Genomic DNA, 17,880 nt, shown 5'->3' with positions numbered 1-17,880 from the left:
TGAGCGACCCACGCTATAACATGGATGAACCTTCAGGACATTATGCTAAACGAAATAAGCCGATCACAAAAGGAAAAATGCTGTATGATTCCACTTTATTAAGAGCTAGAATAGGCAAATTCATATAGACATTAAGTAGATGGTGGTTGTCAGAGGCTGGTGGAAGGGGAGAATGGGGAGTCGTTCGATGGGAAGAGAGTTTCCGTTTTTCTGGAGGTGGATGGTAGTGATGGTTACAGAACAGTGGGAATATACTTAATGCCATAGGACTATAGACACTTTAAAATGCTTTAGGGGCACCTGGGTGGCTCAGTCAGTTAGGCATCCGACTTCAGCTCCAGTAATGATCTCTCCGTTTGTGCCTTCGAGCCCCACGTCGGGCTCTGTGCTGACAGCTCGGAGCCTGGAGCCTGCGTCAGATTCTGTGTCTCCCTCTCTCTCTCTCTGCCCCTCCCCTGCACATGCTCTCTCTCTCTCAAAAATAAACATTAAAAAAAATTTTTTTAATACATCAGATGGTTTAAATGGTAACTTAAAAAAAATTTTTTTTAACGTTCATTTTTGAGAGAGAGAGTGCGAGCAGGAGAGGGGCAGAGAGAGAGAGACACAGAATCCAAAGCAGGCTCCAGGCTCCAAGCTGTCAGCACAGAGTCCGATGCAGAGCTGGAACTCACAAACTGCATGATCATTACTGGGGCTGAAGTTGGAAGCTTAACCGACTGAGCCACCCAGGTTCCCCTAAATGGTAACTTATATGTATTTTACCACAATCTTTTTAAATAATAGATTTTTTAAATGAGGGATACACGCAGATCCTCTTTACTAACCAGGTCAAATGTACCAACCAAATGTTCACTAGATATTGTGCCAAAATATTAATGTTCAACTCCTTGTTCTAAAAAGAAAAGGCCTGGGGCACCCGGGTGGCTCAGTCAGTTAAGCGTCCGACTCTTAATTTTGGCCCATGTCATGATCTCACTGCAAGCGTCCGACTCTTAATTTTGGCTCATGTCATGATCTCACTGTTCATGAGATTGAGCCCCAAGTCGGGCTCTGTGCTGACAGCACAGAACCCTCTTGGGATTCTCTCTGCCCTTCCCCAGTTCACACTCTCTCTTTCTGTCAAAACAAATAAATAAAAACTTAAAAAATGAAATATCTTAACTTGTAACTGTGTATTACATAAAGTGGTCAGTGCTAAGTGATATATTTTAGCAAAACTAGAATTTACATTAAATATCCATCTATTAAATATACAGAGCATGTGTTTTTGATTTGTATTCAGCCCATTCATTGACTAGCATTTGTTTTATTTGTCTGGGGATCAGAGTATGGAAACAATATTTAAAGAATAATTGCATTTTGAATTTCTTATTTGCATATTCCCATCTTAATTAAGATCTGTGCTGTATCCTAAATTAAAAACACATGTATTTTAGACTTAAAATCTCCAGTCCAAAAAAACTTTGTTTTTAAATATCTAGTTTCTGCCCCTCTGGATTGCATAAAGAAATCTAATAAAAAAGGAACTTACCAGAGAACAGTGATTGGTCCTTGACAAGTGTATCATCTTTTCAGAAGGAACCAGTGCAGACACCTGATACATTATAAAATTTTAATCAGCTTAAACATTTACCTTGACTTATTTTTTTCTTTGGTAGCAGAACTTACCCTTAGCAATTTCTAAGAAGAGAAAAGTCAGTCTTGAAGATTCAGAGTGCTCTCTTTTTCGGTTTTGTTTAAAGCCTAAATATCCCTCATTAGACAGCAGTGTTTTCCTGACATTGTCTGTCACGGTGTCATGATGACAGTTGAAGAATTGGCGGTCGTGAGACCTGTAGCTTGGGAACAGTACTCAGATCGAAGAAAACAGAGCAAAGCTTGCCGCTCTTTTGTTTCCTTGGAGAAAAGACTCCGGATCATTTGAGATTAAATTTTGAAAGTACAAAAGGTGACCTTAGGTGTCAGTGGAAATTTAAACATTTGAAGTATTCTTTTAAGATTTTAACATACTGCTTGCTTTATGATGGGGTAACATAAGTGTGGTGTCCTTTATGGCTTGTATATTGTTTTCATCTTTTTTGGAATACTGTCGTTTCAGAAGTACTGATACCTCGATTTTTGGGTAACTCTAGTCACTAGGATCCTAACGTCTAGCTAGGATGTAAGGTTATTTAAGGGGTCATTTCTAAGGCACATAACAAAGACTGGCAAATGTAAAGAAGAGTTTAGACGTTTCTCCCATTTTAACCGGAATTTATCATCAGATAAGGTAATGTGAATAATCACTGTATCTCAGTTGGGTCATTCTTGTGTTAATGCTGGGGTGGGGGGTGGGGGGGCCTCTGGTTTTCTGGGTAGCAGAGTCACACTGAAAAGAGCTAGTAAGATGAGAGTATGCGTAATCAAGGCTGAAGTCAGTTAGACAAGGTCTTAGAAATACAGGAGAAACATTTTCATAAATATTATAATTGATAGCACATTATGCTACTGGATTATTTTCCAGATTATCAACACTGACAGCTGTCAAATGCATCACTGCAATCGCATTAGTCATTGTGGGGCTGGAGGGGTAAAACAGCTTGCCAGGTTAGTAGAATTTATCTGCAAGGAACAAAACACACACACACCCATATGAATATATACACAGCTTTGTATATACAATTTTTAAATATACTATATATATATATATATATATATACACACACATATACATATATATTATACACACACACACACACACACACACACACAAATATGTGATTCTACTTCATATGCCAATTATTTAACAGCCAAGGAATGTTTTTCCCTATGGGAAAATTGACCCAGAGATGAATATCCTCGCTTCCAAAAAATGTGCAAAGTGAGAGGAAAACAAATAATTTAAAACCATATCCTTAAAGCAGTGACTTAGCTGGCCATCAGCTTCCCTTCATGTCAGAGGTTCGTTAAGGAAGCGGCTTTCTCAGGGCCATTTGGGGGCAGAAGTCAGCCTGGAGTACAGGTGTCGAGACTCCTGGAGAAGTTCGTTTCTTTCACTTCTCTTTGAATGAAATCAAGTGCAGTGTTTTCCCCTTACCCACAGGGGATGCATTCCCAGAGCCCAGGGGGTGTCTGAAACCGCTGATAGCACAGAACCCTGTATACCCTGGTTTTTTCCTATATGTACATACCAGTGCAAAGTTTAATTTATAAAGGAGGCACAGTAAGAGATTAACGACTGTAAAAATAGGACAGTTATAAGTGTAATAAAAGTTATGTGAATGTGGGCTTCCACTCTCAAAATATCTCATGATTGCACACTCCCTTCTTCTGATGATGATGTGAGATGATAAAAATGCCTCCATGAGATGAAGTGAGGTGAATGACAAAGGCCTGCAATGTAGGGTTAAGCTGTCATTGACCTTGTGACCCTATGTCATAGGCGGATCATCTCCTTCAGGACCACAGTTGCCCATGGGTCACTGAAACTGCAGAAAGATAAACCGTGGGTAAGGGGGTTACCGTAGAGCCATCTTTCAAAAGTCATGTCTTTTTATTGTCAACCCTCACTGTCAGTAATAATTATTTACAAGTGGAAATCAGAGGTGAAAGGAAAACCATGCTTAGGGAGAGAGCCGTTATGGGCACGCACAGTTCTTTGCACACTCACACACATCCTCACGGTCTCAGCCGGCCTTGAGAGTGTGACCCGGCATGAGTAAAGCCACAAGGAATTTCCATTCACCCATTAAACAAATATTTATTGAATAACTAGTATGTGCCAAGCTTCATATTTCTTGCTGCTGAATAGCCTCTGAGTTCTCAGGTCATTTATTTTAAGGAAGGAAAATACAGTCTGCTATTCTTAAACCCAAGTACATCAGCAAAAGAACTGATTTTGAGTCTTGTAATGAATTTGAGAGTTGTGGGCGGGGCAGCAGAGTGATAAAGGAAGAGATTTTTTTTCTTAAATTAAGGCTGGTAATGGTTAAGTCCATGTAGTAATTGCTGTGCAACATTTAACTGATTTGTGAGAATAGTAATCAATATCTCTTCCTCGTAAGTGAATACTTAAAATCTACTTAAAGTAGAGTGTCAGCAGAAATAGGCTGTTAGGCTGTTGATAAAAGCTATGAAAGCCTTTGGTAGCTTCCTCTGTTAGTATACGACACCACACCCAGGTTTAGTGGTTACTTGTTTGACCTCGGTAGTAAATTAGCTTCTTGCTTTGGGTGTGAGAGTGCCCTCAGTCAAACAAGGCCGTCTTAGAATAATACATTGTTCAGATGCCCAACTGTTGTGGGAAATGGGGGGAATGGTTAAAGAGAGTGCTAGTCGGGCTCGGACCCTGGGACATAAGCTGTAAAGCACACGTGTGTGGAGGGGCCTCCAGGGAGTGGCAGCTTGCTTACTGAATGCTGCCAGGCCGTGGATCTGGGGTATGCTGGAGAGGACTGATCGGGCCCGTAAGCGAAAGTAAATGCCACGTTTAAATCAGCCGGCATTACTGTGATCTACACAGCAAGAAAACCTCACAAGTATCACGTACCGTTCTCATCATTTCTGCAAGAGTCTTGGACTTCGCTTCTGCCAAAAAAGGGCGGTTCTGACCGTATTTCTGAGAAAACACTACTAGGGTGTAGTCAATCGAATTACCTTATTTAGCTTTTGCTTTTCATTGCCATTGGGGCAAAGACTAAATACTTGGGTCCATTGACGTAAAGCCTGTTATTCTGCCATCTGGGTCTCAGACACAATAGTATATTTTTCTTTTGTTTCTTTCCTAGGGGACGTTCAGAAAATGAGGTCATTCCCTTATAATTCTGGTTTTTCTAATTTTATGCCATCGAGTTCACATGCTTGTTCTCTTTCCGCCTTTTCCAGCAGTTTACTTCAGTGTCCCCAGCAGTTCCTGAATTCTTGAAAACTCCTGCTCCGGATCAGCCCCCGACCAGGTCCCCCGCTCCTGTTCTCCCCACAAACACCGTGTCCTCAGCAAAGCCTGGCCCGTCGCTGGTGAAGGTGGGTTCCCGGCACGCGCCGGTGTGAGGTTGGTTTACTCGTGGCGCGTCTGTGGCCCATGCGGGGAACACAAAGGCACGTTTCTGCACCTCCTAGCCCGCCTTTCAGCCTGAATGAAGCCTTGAAGACAAAACCCACGGGCAGACTTGCTAGGTCAGGCCTTAATATTGGAAACTACCGGGGCGCCTGGGTGGCTCAGTCAGTTAAGCGTCCGACTTCGGCTCAGGTCACAATCTCACGGTCCGTGAGTTCGAGCCCCGCGTCAGGCTCTGTGCTGACTGCTCAGAGCCTGGAGCCTGTTTCAGATTCTGTCTCCCTCTCTCTCTGACCCTCCCCCGTTCATGCTCTGTCTCTCTCTCTCAAAAATAAATAAACATTTAAAAAAAAAAATTAAGAAAAAAAAATATATTGGAAACCACCACCTTCAGCAGATGCCCTGTTGTTCTGTAGTCACCAAAGAACTGCACAAAATTTGGTCTCTAGAAAACTCCCAGAGCCACGCGGAAAGGCTTGAGGGTACATTTTGTCGGCGGTTCCCAATCCTGCTTCCATCCAGGCTGCTGACATGAAAGACACACTGGGAGGAGAGTAGGATAGAGTTGCTTCAGCACAGCACTGGGGAGTCACGCCCCTCACGAACAGACGTCTTTAATGGCAACATAATTTTGGAGTTTATACACAAGGTCAAGCTCACTGGTACTCCAGATGTATCACATGACAGGTCAGAGGCTTCAGACAGGCGGCTGCGTTTTTTTGCTTTAGCAGATTTGGCCCGCAGAAGCTTGTTTTGTTCTTCCGAGAAGCTGCACGTTGGTGGCACTGTTCCCTAAATTTTACTTGGTGAAACAATTCAGTTAGAATAGGCCCCAAGGAAGATTAAAAATTTTAATATATAGTAGGCTTAAAAAAATTTTTTTAAGTCCATTTAGAACTGCTAAATAAAGGGGGGGATAAACAGAGGAATAGTCTAAACAGTTCTGATACAGCTTTTGCCAAAAGCAGCAGAACCCTGATCTCAAACTTTTAGAACTAAAAAAGGACATCAGAGAGCTAGCTGACCCTCTCTGCACCTACCAGATGAGGAAGTGAGGCCCAAAGAAGTCACAAGGCCAGGAAGGACCCAGGCCCCCTGAAGGGTTGGAGAGCCTTCTTTCTGCCTCCGGGTGAACAAGGGCTGCGCTCTCCCAGGGGAGGTACCTGGGGCGGACTCCTGGCTTCTTCCGGCTACCCTCTGGCACTCTCCTGGTCCTCAGCTCTCCTGCAGAGAAGGCTCTGTTTCTATTCCAGCTTCTCTTTGTCAGGGTGGCCCAGCGTTTGTGGCTTCAGGGCACAGATCAGTGCATTTCAGCATCTTCCATCACTTCTTCTTGGAGCCCGAAATTCCAGAGTGTGGCAAACGGCAGCTGAGCTAATGCCCGCTCGCACCCCTCTGCCCACATCCGCAAACACGTACCACTGATGGCACAAAGACTGTTTGAATGCCAGTGCGTCTTTCCCTGTGGATCCTAAGAGGTCTCTGCCTCTCCTCTCCTCTGAATTTCTCCTCTTCACTAGTGAGTGCCTCTTTAAGGAGCTTTGATTCTGGGGCAAAAGGCATCCTTTAAGAATGTGACATTCAGAGGCTGGGTAGGCGATCCTAGGGCTCTGCTAGTAGAGGAGAAGACAGGTACGTACTGGGAAACAGACCACAGTTCTTTGGGTTTTTGTGAGGAAAGCTGTTTCCCGCCCTCCCTTCCTGAGAGAATGTGCCAGTGGAGAAATAAGAGCAGATTTCGTCTGAGGAACAGTGGTTCTTACGTGCCTGCCCCCCTCCCTTACCAACAGGTGCCTTCCTGATTGGCTGAGTCACTTGTATCATTACATAACAGTTAGAGTCCAGCCTCCTTAACTCACACCCCGTTCATCGTTACAATCACTTTGAAACGACCAGAAGTAAAATCTGTCGTCGATAACACGATAAGCAGATGACAGTGAATTGATGAATATTGTGAGACTGCAGTATTTTTTGTGTGTGTTTGTGTTTTCCTTAGAAATACACAACTTTATAGTCTGCTTTGTTCCATTAGAAGCACTCTTCTGTTTTTACATAGTCTCTACAGAGTATATTTTTAATGACTGCAAGACAGGACACAGGGGGAAGCATACCTAATCCTTTCCCATTTGTATATTTGGCGTACAGCCTCTTTTTCACTAGGAGACAATAGATACAAGTGTGTCTAAACAAGAAACCCAAAGTAACTTTGTTGAACTTGAATAGATAATGCTCAGTGGAGTATATCCTTTCCCTACTGTAAGAAAACAAGGAACAGGAGAAAGTAAGTTCTTAGGAGCCAGATTTTTTTTTTTTTTAAGTTTATTTATTCTGAGAGAGAAGGTGTGAGCAAGGGAGAGGCAGAGAGTCCCAAACAGGCCCCACGCTGTCCGCTCAGCGTCTGACGTGGGGCTCGAACCCGCAAACTGTGAGATCATGACCTGGGGCGAAATCAAGAGTCGGAAGCTCAACCGGCTGAGCCCCAAGCGCCGGATTGCTCGGTCCAGGGAGGTAGACCCATGCTTTCGTGGCTCTGGCAACGTATTCGGCGGACTGCTTTCCGAAGCGGCTACGCCAATTTCTGAGGCACCTTGCTCTTTGACGTCACCGTCAGAGCATTCAGGCACACGGTAGAACAGGCCACGTGTGATGGCGCCTCTTAAAATGCTCCTGTCTTTCTCTTGAAAACAGCAAAGCCATCCCAAGAACCCTAACGACAAACACCGGGGCAAGAAGGGCAAAGATCCCAAGCCGCGGGTGAAGAAACTCAAGTACCACCAGTACATCCCGCCCGACCAGAAGGGGGAGAAGAGCGAGCCCCAGATGGACTCCAACTACGCCCGCCTCCTCCAGCAGCAGCAGCTGTTCCTGCAGCTCCAGATCCTGAGCCAGCAGCAGCAGCACTACAACTACCAGACCATCCTGCCCGCGCCGCTCAAGTACGGGGCCGGGGGCGGCGCGGGCCACGTCCCTGGTTCCTAGGGGGTGGATGTCGTGGGGCGCTTGCGCTCAGCGATCGGTCTCACTGCCTGGTCCTCGAAGCCCATCCCGCGGCATCTTGCCCTCGTGCCAGTGAGTCCAGGGTTTGTCCTCCGAGATAGGTTCCGAACCTTGACCTTTCACGGTAGCGGTGCCTCATCACAATTACTCGCCCATGAGAGATCTGCCTGTTGTTTGCCATGTAGTATTAGGCGCCGCGAGAAAAGTGTAAGGAGCGAGAGTCTTGTTATAAACAGCTTAAAAAAGGCGGGGTGTGGGGGGATGAGTGTAGAAGCCGGAGTGGTCAAGGAAAGCTTTATGAAAGCAGGCAGGATACCTCTGTGAGAAAGAGCCCGAAACTCGGGCGGGGCCCTTTCACGAAAAGGAGAGTGACCCCCGCCGTGCGAGAACAGAGGAAGGAGCGGGCCATGCCTGTTGATGGGATGACGGGGAAAATAGCCTGAATAAGGAATGGGATGAAAAGTAGAAGACAAAACTGAGTAGAGCCGCTGTCCAGAGGAATCTGAAGCCGGGCAGCCTTGCATCTTGACGTGGTAGATGATTCAGAGGGCTGTAGTGGTGACGCCACAGTGCACGAAAGGACAGTGAGAAGCTGGTCACGGAGGGGAGTCTGGCAGTAGGCAACACAGACATTTCACAATAAAGGAGATGTGAGAAGATGAGGGCATTGATAAGGGGAAGGAAAGAACAGATGAGAGATGTTTCCAAGACAGTTAAAGGTCTTGGTGACCAACAACTGTGGAGAAGGAACACGTTTCCAAAGTCTGAGCCCAGTTGAGAGAGACAGAAGGAAGTGACTTCTGACAGCTTCTGAGACTGGATCCACAGCAAGACATCCGTAGTGAACTTTAATTATGTACAGAAGGAAATTTCTAGATCTCCATCCTGAGTATGCATTTTCCAGGAAACATGGGTAAAAATGAAAATACCTCGTCTCTCATTTCCCTCAGTTATCAGGAGAAAGGGACATTTACATTGACCTCACAAGACAAACTGTACAAAAAGGTGCAAAGTTTATTTGAGTTGAAAGTTTTTCTCACTGAGCAGGCCACTCAATTCATGATCCATGTGGTGTGTGGAAATTCGACTCGGATATTCTCCACGTATGCTGAGCATTCCACCACAGGGAGCCCTGTTTCCTAGGAGCAGACAAGGAGTGAGACCTGTTAAAAAGCTCCTCTGTTAAGAACCTTCTCCTCATATGCTAGTGATTATCAATGCACTTTTTTCTTTTAAGATCCTGATATCTCGAGGAAGATTAGACCTATTAGTCATTTGGACCTTACTGTGAAGTACGTAAATCTAAAACATCAGGGCACAGAGATGAAGAAAGAAAGAATTTTTGTAGCATGTTATTACTTTAAGAGCAAGCAGGCCTGAGTGAGACGTTGACATTGGAAGGGAACCAGGGAAGAGCAAAGAGGATTGGAAGCGCATCAGACGCAGACCACCGCCGCTTTGCAGCTCCTCCGTCCAGGCCCGAGGGAGGCGTCCTCCCCTGCCGCCTCCCTCCTCTGGCATCGGGCAGCAGGGACACGAGCGGTGACTGGCTCCCCTGTGCGCACCCCTTACGATGCACCCAGCAGTGTGCTCGATGTTGACATCCCTGTGCCCCTCACCGTAACTCCAGGAGGAGGTGACGTTACTGACCGCACTCCCGGGTGAGGAAACCCGGACAACTGAAAATCCCATAAAAGGATTTTTGTAGTATCTATGAAACAGTCTTTTCTGTAATGAAAGAAATTGACTGTGTGGGGCCAGTTTGTAGATGGGAAGAGTACATCTGAGGAGCTGAGTATCTGGTCTCTAATGGTTCTTTGTCTTTCCACTAAGGCTGCCGGTCCCCTGTCCTCCACAAACACCCCCACCACCATAGCAGCCACGCCACCCAGCCCCGGAGAGCATCACACACAAAGATCCGGGGACACAGAGGGGGAAAGGTCACTTACTTTTGTGTATTATTGCACCACGCAAAGACTGAACGTCACTTCTGTTTAATTTCCGGGTCCTGACAGTGGAGGTGTTGTTTTCTAAAACAGTGTCTCTTTTCACCAAAATTCCAGTACAGGAAGCTGAACGCAGAAGTCTGTAGCTCCACAGCAGTGAGATTTGACCTGATAACACAGCCTCTGGTACCTTGGGAGATGGGGCTGTAGCCACACACTGACGGGGGCTCCTGGAGGGTCCTTTCAGGTGTCTGGACTTCAGGTTTCTCATCCACACAGACATCACGTTTGTCAGGGTCCCCCCACAGCATGTTTTCTGTCTTTGTGGATCTGGACAAAAAAAACCTAGGTCCAACTTACTCTCGTTATTTCGAAGGCTGAAGCAAGCCCTGAACTGTTGTTAATCGTAGTAACAAGTAAAGCATTATAGAATCTCAACCAAATGCACCAATAGAATAATTTATTGTTCACAAGGGAGCAGAAATTGGTTGGGGGGAGTGTTGCACTTGTGATTGAAGAGAGCACAGACACACATACGGTACGTAGGTGATTACACAGTACATCCTGAGGGTATTAAGATTTCACTGGGAGGTCGATTAGGGAAAAAAAATTGGTAGAAAGTCTCCTTGTGGAGACAGTAATGAAAATAAGTAAGGTTGAGAAGTTCTGATTTACGTAAAATGTTTTCATAATTCTAATAGAAGATTTTAAAACTGAACTTTTAGAAAGGAAATAAATGATACATAAAATATTTGTCATTCCACCCAAATTTCAAGAAACTTCGTTGCAAACACTTAAAGTATTTAACTTCCATAAAATTTAGGCGGGTTTTCAGAGACCGCAGATGAATGTCAAGAGTTAGCTGTTCACAGGACCAGAAATGGCTTCAAACACAATCTTCCAAAAACCCACTGGACAAAGCTCATCTAAGCAGGGGCCTCTCCCCATAAGCAACATCAGGTCCCTGTTTCAGAACATGAAAGTCAGAGTCTCCATGCTTCAGCACCAAGACTCATATAAGGATAAAGTGTGAGGCTCTAATGGAATTGGCTGTACAGTGTCAACCACCCAGAGGAGGAAATGTCATTGTTGCCAAGAGTATCCTAGGGGGAAGAAGCTAGATGGGGACCTGGTTCTGCTGGGAAGATGAGTACGGAAATAAAACACATTTTTTAAATCACCTTTTTAAATGAAGTGTTAAATGATAGAGAAGTCCATAAATCATAACTGAAAATCAATGCTAAGTAAACACACCTCCATAACCACCACCTAAATCCAGAAATAGAATATCAGTACCCCAAAAAGCCCCCTGGCATCCCCCCTCAGTGACTACCTGACTTCTCTCCCATTGATTAGTTTTGCCTTTTTTTGGACATTATATAAATGCAGTCTTACGGTATACATACGCACGTGAGTTCTTCTGCTCAGCATTGTGTTCGTGAGATGCATCTTTACTGGTGCAGAGAGAAGTAGTTAATTTTTATTCCTGTCTAGTATTTTATCATTTATCCACCCATCATCCTGTTGGTGGACAGTTGGGTTGTTTCCGGTTGGGACTGTTATGAATAATGCCACACTAAGCATTCTGACCTGTGTGTTTTGGTTCATGTATGTAGATTTTTGTCAGGTGTCCCTCGAGGAATGGAATTGGATCAGAGGATAGGCACAGGTTTGTCTTTAGTAGATAACATAAAACACTTCTCCGAAGCGGTTGTACCAATTCACACTTCTCCCAGCCGTGATTGAGCGCTCTCGATGTTCCGAGTGCTTCGTATTGGCGTCTTACTCGTTATAGCAGCAGTTCTGCTGGATGTGCAGTGCTGTTTTGTTGTGCCTTTTTCCATTTTCCTCATGTCTGATGAGGTGTTAAGCCCTTGTTCACACGTTTAAGGACCGTTGGGATAGATTTTCTTGTGATATGCTTGTTCAGGATTTTCCCATTGCGTTGTGTCTTTTTCTTACTGATTTGTGAGACTTTTTTTTGTATATTCTAGATATGATGCCTTGTCAGAAATACATATTAGAGGGGCGCCTGGGTGGCTCAGTCGGTTGAGTGTCCAAGTTCGGCCCAGGTCATGATCTTGCGGTTTGTGGGTTTGAGCCCCACATCAGGCTCTGTGCTAACAGCTCAGAGCCTGGAGCCTGCTTCAGATTCTGTGTCTCCTTCTCTTTCTGCTCCTTTCCCGCTCACACTCTGAATGTCCCAAAAGTAAATAAATACTGAAGAGTTAAATAAAATAAAAAAAGAAATATGTATTACAAGTATCTTCTCCTATGATTTGACTTTTCACTCTTAAAGCTGTCTCCCTTAGTGTGTTTTGTGTCCTGTTTAAGAAATCTTTCCCTACCCAAAGGCCATGAAGATATTATCCTAAGTTTTCTTTTTTTTTTTTTTGAGAGAAAAAGAGCACAAGTCAGGGAGAGGCAGAGAGAGAGGGAGAGAGCGAGCCAGTGCAGAGCCTGACGCATGGCTCAAACCCACGAACCACCAGATCACAACCTGAGCTGAAGTCAGACATTCGACCAACCGAGCCACCCAGGCACCCTGAAATATTACCCTAAGTTTTCTAGAAGTTTATTGCTTTCATAATTCACGTTTAGGTTTCTGAGATGGTGTGAGGTAGGGGTCAGTTAAGGGCCTTATTTTTTTCTGTGTGAATATCCAGGGTGGCCCAGCACCATTTATTGTAAGGACCACCCTCTTGCTAGTGCACTTCAGTGCCATCTTGGCGATAACTCAAGAGGCTCTATATGTGAGGGTCTGTTTCTGGATTCTCTGTTCTCTTCCATTTGTTGTTCTGCCCTTGTACCAGCACCACACCATCTTAATAACTGGCTTTATAATGAGTTTTGATAAGTGGTATGGCTCTTCCAGCTTTGATTTCCTTCAGTGATGCCATGGCCATTCTTGGTCCTTTGTGTTTCCATATGTAGCTCAGAATCACCTTCAGAATTTCTACCAAGCAAGCAAGCAAGCAAGCAAAACTTGAAGGGGGGTCTCATTTGATTGATATCTGTATACTATTGAGTCTTCCAATCCACGACCATGATGATTTTCTCTTCACACATTAACAGTCAAGTCGTTAGCAGAAGCAGGATCAAATTCAGACATGATTTTATTATCAAGTCTAATTTTCTTTTCCTTTTGAAGGCCACTCAATGACAAAAATAACAACAGTGGGAATTCAGCTCTGAACAGCACCACGCCTAATACACCAAGACAGAATCCATCTGCTTCCGTGAGAAAGCCGGGGCCCCTGCCTTCTAGCCTGGATGACTTAAAGGTAATACTTCAAAGTAGAGTTTATTCACCCGTAATTACCACAAAAACAGAAATGATTGGCCACATTTTTCTGAGGTGTAGGTAAGTTTTCAATAGACCTTCAGCTTTACCAACAGTAAGATAACCTTCTCAGGGGTACTATCTGTTTACGTCCATTAAGTTTCTTTGAAGACGATCAGTAACAACTGATTTGTTGAGCATAGACCATGTGTGGGCACCAGAACACTTGTGACCGCAGAGGGAGCTTTTCTTCTTCCCTGCTCCTTGCCGAGTTGGGGAGAAGCAGGAAAATGTTAACAGTCAAGAATCTCCTCTCCGAGGCCAGACTGCATAGGCTTCCCCCCTCAGCTCAGCTTCTGGTTATCCATGGTAGGTTGGACATAACGGTCCGCCTTTCACTGCCCCAATCTCCTCATCTGTGCACTAGGAATAATAATAATAACACCCACACCTCATGTGAAGATTAATTGTAAGAATAGGGGCATCTGAGTGGCTCAGTCACTTAAGCATTCAGCTCTGGATCTCCCCTCAGGTCTTGATCTTAGGGTCATGAGTTCGAGCCCCGAGTTGGGCTCTGCACTGGGCATGGAGTCTGCTTTAAAAAAAAGAAAAGAAAAGAAGAGAAAAGACAAAGTATAAAGCACTTCCATCAGTGTGTGGCACATGGTAATTACTCAATGAATGTGACTGTCCTCGTCATGATTTCTGATTGTAAATCCTCGGACAGAACAGGAGTTACCCTCTAAAAGCCCTTGCTTTACCTCCAGCCTTCACAGTGCCACAGATCCGTAGCTGTGTGTGCGTGTGTGTGTCGGGAAGAGAAACCGTCCCCTTTGCCCATACGTGGTAACGTGGAGCTGACAGGCGGTAGGCACCTTTTCCGTCTGAGCGTCCTGTAGGTCTGTGGGGAGTTGCGGTACCGAGAGAAGAGACGTGATTTGTTTGTACTTGCAGGTGTCGGAACTGAAGACGGAGCTGAAGTTACGGGGTCTTCCGGTGTCGGGCACCAAACCGGACCTCATCGAACGCCTGAAGCCCTACCAGGAAGTGAACAGCAGCGCTGTTGCTGCCAGCGGCGTCCTGGCGGTGCCAGCGTCTGCCATCGTCGCCAGCAACCCAGAAGTCACCGTGGCACTGCCGGTGACAACGCTGCACAACTCCGTGACGAGCTCGGGCCCCTCTTTCAAGGCAGAGTTGCCGCCTGCCGGAAGCAGCAACGTCGCCCACGCCGAGAGCGTCAGCTCCCCCCTGCCCATCTCGCCTTCCCCCTCCGAGCAGTCCAGTCTCGGGACCGAGGACACAAGCATGGCAGACACGTTCACCGAGATCATGACCATGATGTCTCCCGCGCAGTTCCTGTGCTCGTCGCCGCTGAGAGTGACGGGCAGCGAGGACAGCCCAAGTCCCGCCAGCAGCACGCTGTCGAGTCTGGAACTGGACGCGGCCGAGAAGGACCGCAAGCTGCAGGAGAAAGAGAAGCAGATCGAGGAGCTAAAGAGGAAACTGGAACAGGAGCAGAAGCTCGTGGAAGTTCTGAAAATGCAGCTTGAGGTTGAAAAGCGAGGGCAGCGGCAGCAGCAGCCGCTGGAACCCCAGCCCGGCGCCGCGGCCAGCTCGGCCGGCAAGTTAGATCCGAAGCATGGCGGCGTGGGCTCCCCTGTCAAGGACGAGACCGCGCTGCCCGACTGCTCCAGCCCCAGGCGGCCTGGCCCGCTGGCCAGCCATCCCGTGGGCCAGCCCGTCTCGGCGGGCGGCCAGACCCTGGTTGCCAAAAAGGCCGTAGTGATCAAGCAGGAGGTCCCCGTGGCCCAGGCCGAGCAGCAGAGCGTCGTCCCGCAGTTTTACGTGAGTTCCCAGGGACAGCCACCGCCTGCCGTTGTCGCTCAGCCTCAGGCTTTACTGACCACACAAACCGCTCAGCTGCTGCTGCCGCTGTCCATCCAGGGCTCCAATGTCACCTCAGTGCAACTCCCAGTAGGCAGCCTCAGACTCCAGGTGTGAAGTGTGTCTTCTAACTCCTTTGCCTTTACAGCCTGCATGGAACGGAAACTTGCCTTATGGCGAGCGCCCCAGCCTTCTCATACATGCACCCCAACCGGGCCTCAGAGGTGCAGAAAATGTGCGCGTGGGGGGCGGGAGCCTGGAATTTCATTCAGAAATGTTAGTAGCTAGCATTGTCTCCACATAGTTAAAACAAGCAAGCGGTGCTTTCCTGCTTTTGATCGCTTTTATCTTTAGTGAACACGGTATCGTCAGCGAACCTGCAGACATTTTGAGATACCGGTTTCCGTATCGTGAGAATAGCTGGTGTCGCTGAGTGCTTTTTGTGTGCAAGGCACGGGATCACGTACTTTATTTTCTTATTTATTTAAGTCATCTCTACACCCAGCATGGGGCTCCAACTCACGGCCCCGAGATCGAGAGTCACATGCTCCTCCGTGTATTTTAAATGGCTCACTCCCTTCCCCCCAGAAGATCTAAGTGATGGCACCCATTTTGAGGTAGAGAAACTGAGGCCTTGAAACGTTGGGTAAGTTGCTCTAGGACAGAGCCGGGTTTTCTAACTGCCCGGCCTTTACTTTTATGCCCACTCGTGTGTTCTGCCTCCTAAACGCGATTCTCAAAAGACACCATTGAAGTCAAGATGCCTAAGGCATGTGGGGCATCTGAGGAAAATGTGACCACCAACTTAGGAGTGAAGGTGTTGAGGGAGTTGATAAAACACTGGTAAGCGTGAAACCTCCTTTTATGCCTCCTCCATAACCTGTGTATTGACCTTGTTTTTATGCAGTGCATTTGGTAGGTTTTCACACAGTGGGTGGGCGACAGGTGAACAGAAACCACCTGGGACAGTGCTCCTCACCTCTGACCACCCCCCCCACCCACATACTCTTCATGGCAGAGACCAGTGGGTTGTCCCCCTGAGGTTAGGAAGCATGACCCAGAGGTCCTTGGCATGTGCCAGCATTCTAATTCTCCTGTTTGATCTTTAGACTGTCTGTGAAATTCAAAGTCTACTCTGTGACACAGCTTTTCTAAACATGTATTTTTCCATCCAAATCTTCCATTAGAGTTGACATTCTCCATTCTGGGCCCGTGTGCGCCCCAGCACATAGCTGACTGTCTCCAGAGGGAGCACATACTGTTTGGGCAGTTAGGCCTCAGATTTTCTTGCTGCTATTAAAATTATTGTCACACCTGGCCTGTTGTGTGTAGAGCCACTATAGGTTTTTATTTCAGTTTTCCGTTTTCTCAAAATTTCCCAGTGAAAATCTTAGCCACTTAAGAAATAATAAGAGCGTGAAAAAAACCGGTCTGGTGTTAGGTCTCTGGTTTAGAATTAAGGTTCAAACTGTGTTGTCGATGAAGTGTGTATCTATCCGTAAGTATTTTATCACTTCATTTCAGATATGTTCCCCACATGATCGCATGTTGCACATCTAAACTCTTTTTTTTTTTTTTTTTCAGTTTATGTATGTATTTTTTAAGTAACCTCTACGCCCAAACTCAACCCAAACTTTGCGGCTCCCACTCACAACCCCGAGGTCCAGAGTCCCATGCTCTTCTGACCGAACCATCCAGGTGCCCCCCACACCTACACTCTTGATTCCGAGTTTGATTTTGATAATTAAATCCATATTTTGTTTGCTTCCTAGACTCCACCACAAGCAGGAATCCAGACTCAGACTCAGCCGCAGACAGCAGCCACCACCCTGTCCTCAGGCTTAGCCCAGACCGTACCTCAGAAGCAAGAAGCTTTCACGCCACATGTGCTCAGTCAGCCTCAGCAAGTTAGAAAGGTTGGTGAATGCTAACGAGTGACAGGCCGTCACCGATGGTGACTGTCATCTGCTCAGCCATTCTGCACGTGTCCTCATAGCGGTCTCTTCCGTGGGAAGCACCTGTTTGTTCTTTTGTATCACGCACCTCCCACTGGATGGGCCTCAGGCCACCTGCCATCCGGCTGCAGATTATGCAGTTATTAGGGAAAAAAGGTTCTTTTTTACTGAAAGACGGGTCATCTTAACAGTTAAAGCCCTTTTCCAAGTAAAAGTTTCACAAGTTTGTTTTTAATCCTCATGTAGGATTTTTTGAGTTTTAAAATAAATTTATTTTCAGATTAATCATCTTGTGGGGGAGGGGGAAGTGCTGTTCCCTGGGAAGAAATATTTGAAGTCGAAAAAGATACTTTTTCAGTGTCTACCTTGAATAAGATCTTTATATATTTAAGAGTTTGCCATCTTGCGGACTAAGAGCCAGAGGGCCCAGGTGTGCGGATTCTGGTTCCCCACTTCCTACAGGTTTGGCCTTATGCAAAATTCGCTTACTTCCTCTGAGTGTCATTTTCCTCATCTTTCAGATGACCGTGTTGGTCTAGGACTCAGTAACCCCTCCATGTGTTCCTACCAAAAAATTGTGATGTTGAATAGCCCAGAAGTTACAAAAATTCCCTCTTACCCAGCAGGTGGAGCTGTGTGCACATCTCCTTGACAGAAAACTCTTAAGGCCTCAAAAATAGGTCTTATTATTTTTAACCTTGAGAATTATTAGTCCCAGAATGTTAATCTTCAGCATAAAAGAACTTGGATAATTAGGTGTACCTGTAGACATGCCCC

The 17,880-nt window shown here is 46.0% G+C and overlaps 1 protein-coding gene across 11 annotated transcripts in view; it reads left to right on the top strand.

The window, feature by feature from the left end:
- The window catches only part of MRTFB (myocardin related transcription factor B), a 199,408-nt gene that overhangs the window by 156,268 nt on the left and 25,260 nt on the right, over positions 1 to 17,880 (top strand). For 5 of the 11 annotated variants that reach the window (XM_058709841.1, XM_058709843.1, XM_058709845.1 and 2 more), the window contains 5 exons: positions 4,867 to 5,004; positions 7,727 to 7,974; positions 13,133 to 13,265; positions 14,219 to 15,259; positions 16,921 to 17,064. In XM_058709841.1, the coding sequence (XP_058565824.1) occupies positions 4,867 to 5,004; positions 7,727 to 7,974; positions 13,133 to 13,265; positions 14,219 to 15,259; positions 16,921 to 17,064 (1,704 nt within the window). The remainder of the gene's footprint in view (positions 1 to 4,866; positions 5,005 to 7,726; positions 7,975 to 13,132; positions 13,266 to 14,218; positions 15,260 to 16,920; positions 17,065 to 17,880) is intronic. The other 6 variants (XM_058709842.1, XM_058709844.1, XM_058709846.1 and 3 more) reach the window with 3 other exon arrangements.

Source organism: Neofelis nebulosa, chromosome 18, assembly GCF_028018385.1.
Source record: "Neofelis nebulosa isolate mNeoNeb1 chromosome 18, mNeoNeb1.pri, whole genome shotgun sequence".
Taxonomy (NCBI): Eukaryota; Metazoa; Chordata; class Mammalia; order Carnivora; family Felidae; genus Neofelis; species Neofelis nebulosa.
This window is presented reverse-complemented; position numbering and strand designations above follow the sequence as displayed.